The following is a 4,595-nucleotide window of genomic DNA, read 5'->3' as shown; positions in this document are numbered from 1 at the left end:
TTGTTTTGATTTTTTTCTCCCCCTCAGTAAAGTTAAAATCCATTCAAATAAGAGCTCAGTATAGACATTTTTTCACAGCAAACGTACTGATATTAAAATACTGGGGCAAACATAGGTGTACTGTGATACTAATGATACTTAAGGTTCCCATCCATTCAGCCTTTCCAGTGAGCAAACATGCAGAACAACAACACCCTGACTCTGTTTGACCCAAATGCAGGGAACCCTAATTTGTAGCAGTGGTAGTACCACCCTACTATTTCATGTCAAAATGGCTGCTGTGAAAAAGGTCTCTACTATACATACTGTATGAGTGACTTAATTTTCTTTCAAATCAAGCAAACACAATTTTTACAACATATCATTAATTTTATTTGTGAGGCTGATTAAAGGATGCTTAATTCACATGCCCTTACACATTATACAATCATTGATACATTAGAGATAGAAATACAAAATTGTATAGCCTTCCAATATATTCCAAAAATCACTTGAACTCTTTTGGTGTCCTGATATGTCATATACTGCAAATGCACAGCAAAACTATTTCACCTCAAATATATACAAACGCTAGGCACAAAAAAATGACTTTATAAAATACATAGAACTTGATATACACACAAAAATCACATTTTGGGATACAAATATAGCTTCAGTGTTTTACATCCACATTATAAGGTAATAAAAATAATTAGCTTAAAAGTGTAAATGGTATCAAAACGTATCTGTTCAGTTCAGAGTCCTGTGTCACAGAGGATAAACACATCAATTGCAGTGGTCTAAATAGCAATGCCTACCCGATAAAACATACTGCTTGTCCCAAAGTTGAACATGGTAACTTTGTCTCTTCTTAAAGGGAGCAGAACTGGTTTACTACACAACACAGGAGGAGCAAGTATCTCCTTATACTTCACTGAGAAGCACCAAACATGTGCAGGAATATCTCAAAACAAGACAGAGATATGTTCATTCAAACCTAGACATCTCTTGACAATCTGCAGCAAGAAAAATTCACTTATTTGCTTCAATGCTGTTAGCTCTGTAAATCATGCATCCAGTGTCTTACATTCTGAGAAAGATGCTTCTTTCACTGACTCTTAACCTGAATGCGACCCATATAGTTTGAGTCAACTTATACCTCCTACTGAGTCATGAATTGTACATTCTGAATAGCTTCACTCCTCGCTCCTCGCTCGCATTGTGGCTAACAAGTGGCAGCGTTTGTGCTTCATTGTGAGACCATATTCTGGGGTCATGTCCAGCGGCTCTCCAGGGACCGCGTGGAAGTGTAGCTTCTGGATGATGATTGCCAAGAAGAGGTAGACTTCATTTCGTGCAATGACCTCGCCGATGCAGCGACGCTTTCCCATGCCAAAAACCATCACCTTCTCCCCCTTCAGCCTGTTGAGCTCAGTGCCATCAGCGCTCAGGAAGCGGTCTGGGTTGAAGGAAGACGGATCTTTCCACAGCTCACTGAAAAGTGCAGAGAATGAAGAAATAAGGTAAGAATGACTGTGCAGGTCCGTGATCAATTGGAGATTTAATCTCTTCATTCAGAGAGGACAAACTAGGCGTGGGAAGTCAATGAGAACTGCTTTTGTTTTCCTACTGGTTGTACTGGGCAACTTTGAAGTGTGAAAGTTAAGTCAACTGTTTTAATAAAGACAAAAAACTAACAAAAAGAACTTACGGATCATGGTTGATCTGCCACTGATTGATGAAGATACAGGTGTCTTTGGGAATGAAGTACCCATTCAGTGATGTATTTTTTGTGGTGCTGGAAAAGGACAAAGTGTTAGTCCATAATGGATTTACAGGTTTATATAACATATAGTACATTCTAATGCTTGTGATAGCTAGGTTTTCATTCTGTGAGAACTTAGCATGTCATTAAGACTCAGTTTTCGTGGGCACATGTGATACTCTCATGCATCTAATAGAGATGAACCTCACCAGTGTGGGATAGTGAAGGGCAGGAATGAGGAATGGCGCAAGATTTCCAGGATAAAGGCCTCCAGAAAGGGTAAGCTGGGTCTGTCAGAGAGAAGAGGAGTGCGGTCCAGACCCACTTTGTCCTCTGGAAATGAAAGGAGATCACTGACCATTAGTTCAGGGTGCAGATGGGGGTTGCATTGTTTAGTCCAGTCTGAAGTTTACTTACTTGATAATTGAATCATAATCAAACATGTATCTTTGAGAACAGCAAATTTAGCTTTTATGCATGGCATCTTTGTATCTACTATCATTAAACCATGAATTAATCAAATATTTACTGTTTTATGAGATAAATGCAATATCCAAGGAAGAATTTTATTTAAAACAGCTGTACTTACTCAGTTCTTGATAAAGCCTCTCCTGGATCTCTGGGTAAGCCACCAAGTACATCACTGACCACGACAGAGCAGTGGATATGGTGTCAAAACCTACAAGACAAACATAACCTCTGTTAGGACACATCTTTTTTCTTCATCTATGGAGAGGTGACTTTCAATTAGATCCATTGTAAAGAAATTCAACCTACCAGCTCCAAACAAATCATTGACGATTCCTACAATCTTCTCATCTGACATCTGAACATTGGAGTTCTCGTCCAGCTTCCTGTCCTCACAGTGATCAATGAGGGAGTCGGTGATGTCACGAATGTTGTCCTGAGAGAATATGATTGGACAATCTCAATAAATGACTGAAAGGGGAAACAATTTCTCATTTTCGATAATAAAGCAGAAGAAGAACAAGTTTTCATGAATGATTTAATGTGTAGAGTACCTTGTCATAGGTGACGTAGTGCTCGCTGACAATCTTTTGCACAAATGCGGTGAAGCGGGCATTGATGTTTAGAAAATTCTTCATTGTTGTGCTGGGCAGGTATTGAAGAATTGGAATGAAGTCTGCAGGGTTCCCACTGCCTACCACCTGGCCAAACTCATTACTGAGGTTCACCAAGCTGAGCAGTTCCTGGTCATTGTGGTCATAGCGTCGGCCAAAGCACATTCCACAGATCACGTTAGCAACAGAGACGACAATGTGGCGGAAGGGGTCAAAGCTGCCGTCAGCCTTCATGACGGTGTTGAACTGTTTGATCAGATACTGTCCCTCTTTGCAGATGTGTTCCTCCAGCATACAGGAGTACTCTGGGGTCGTGCCCTCCAGGGTGGAGAAGGAGCGCAGGGCGCTGTAGGCCAGCTTCCTGCGGGCACGCCAGACACCAGCCTGGTCTGTGCTAAAGGCCAGACTCTTTCCATCATTGATGAACCTGAAGCTGTACAGATCAGGTCTGCCTGCAAACTCATCCCCTTGCTTGATGAGAGCCTGTCTCACTGTTTCGCTGCCGCTCAGCACCACCACGGGACGCATGCCAATCTGGATCTGGAAGACATCGCCGTAGCGCTTGCTCATGGCAGTGAGACTCAGGTAAGGTCTGCTGCCCATCTCCAGCACATTCCCAATGATGGGCAGGGGCTTTGGTCCAGGCAGCCGACGAAGCCCCTCAGGAACCTCAGTGCGGAAAAACTTGAGGATCAGGTAGACCAGACACAGTGATGTCATGGCCACCAAACTCTCAGACACCGACACCGATCCAATGAATGGCAGTATCATTAGCACCATGATGACAACTCCTTTTTTTCTGGCTTCTGCACAACCTGGAAATTAAATAGGAGGGGCATTAGAGTAGTGAAGGCAGGGAGGAAGAGAGGTGTTGTGTAACATGTTGACTACATGCACCATAAAGTTGAAAGTAACTGAAGACTGTCTCACGGCATGTGTTTGTTATTAATTGGATTCTGTAGATTCACATGCTGCATTAAAACACTATTTAGGAGTGCTTTGCAAAGTAGTGACCAGACTTAAGTTTATTACCATCATACTATGACTCATAGAAATACCATAAATAAAACACACTGATTAAAAAAATATGCATATTTGTAAAAGTTGCAAGTGCAAAGACCAAACTAATACTTATTAATAGCCATGTTTGCAAAATCTCCTCTAAGCACTTTGCTCTTATCAGTCAGACGCTGTCTGTTCAGTTAGAAATCAGTCTGCTGTCATATGCATGTAATGAGCTTACCTTAATCAAACGGTGAAGGAGGAACAAAGCTGTGGTCCCACAGGCTCTTTTCCAAATACTACAATTATCGTTTAGTAACGTTCTTGCTCGAGTTTACTCTCTTGATGTTCCCAAAACAGAGAATGGGCTCTTGCTTTATAGTGCGCTCCACAGCTTCATGGGCTGCACTTCATGACGTAATCGCTCTCTCTCCCTCTCTGTCTCTGCCTCCCTCTCTCTCTATTTGTCATGAATGAAGTTTAGTACAGTGAAAAGGTGTGCGTGTGTGTGCGTGTGTGTAAGTGGCTGGGTGCGTGCGAAGACCGAAACGGTGTGAAACTTCGTGTCAGTCAAGAAATCGGTTGTATATTTCATTTTCATATACAATTGTTGAAAACAAAGTTTTAGGTCTACAAGATTTTATAGCCCCAATGCGTTTCATGTTTCATAGTTTATGGACAGATAAGAGATAATAGCTATCACAAGCACTATAATTTCCACAGCTATAAAATCAAATTTGTGATAACACTGTTAAATTTAATACAAG

The 4,595-nt window shown here is 41.4% G+C and overlaps 1 protein-coding gene across 1 annotated transcript; it reads right to left on the bottom strand.

Moving 5' to 3' along the window:
- Positions 1-348: 348 nt before the first annotated feature.
- Positions 349-4,221, bottom strand: cyp1a (cytochrome P450, family 1, subfamily A). Its single transcript, XM_084721976.1, has 7 exons — positions 4,070-4,221; positions 2,767-3,641; positions 2,522-2,648; positions 2,334-2,423; positions 1,954-2,077; positions 1,691-1,777; positions 349-1,473 (listed from the first exon to the last, which is right to left on the bottom strand). The coding sequence occupies exons 2-7, from the start codon at positions 3,604-3,606 to the stop codon at positions 1,176-1,178; spliced, it is 1,566 nt and encodes a 521-aa protein (XP_084578102.1). The 5' UTR covers positions 3,607-3,641; positions 4,070-4,221; the 3' UTR covers positions 349-1,175.
- Between the last annotated feature and the right edge of the window lie 374 nt (positions 4,222-4,595).

The sequence above is a fragment of the Lutjanus erythropterus genome, chromosome 1 (assembly GCF_056507025.1).
Source record: "Lutjanus erythropterus isolate fLutEry1 chromosome 1, fLutEry1.hap2, whole genome shotgun sequence".
NCBI lineage: Eukaryota > Metazoa > Chordata > Actinopteri > Lutjaniformes > Lutjanidae > Lutjanus > Lutjanus erythropterus.
Note: the sequence above shows the minus strand (reverse complement) of the source record. Positions and strands in the feature narration are given on the sequence as shown.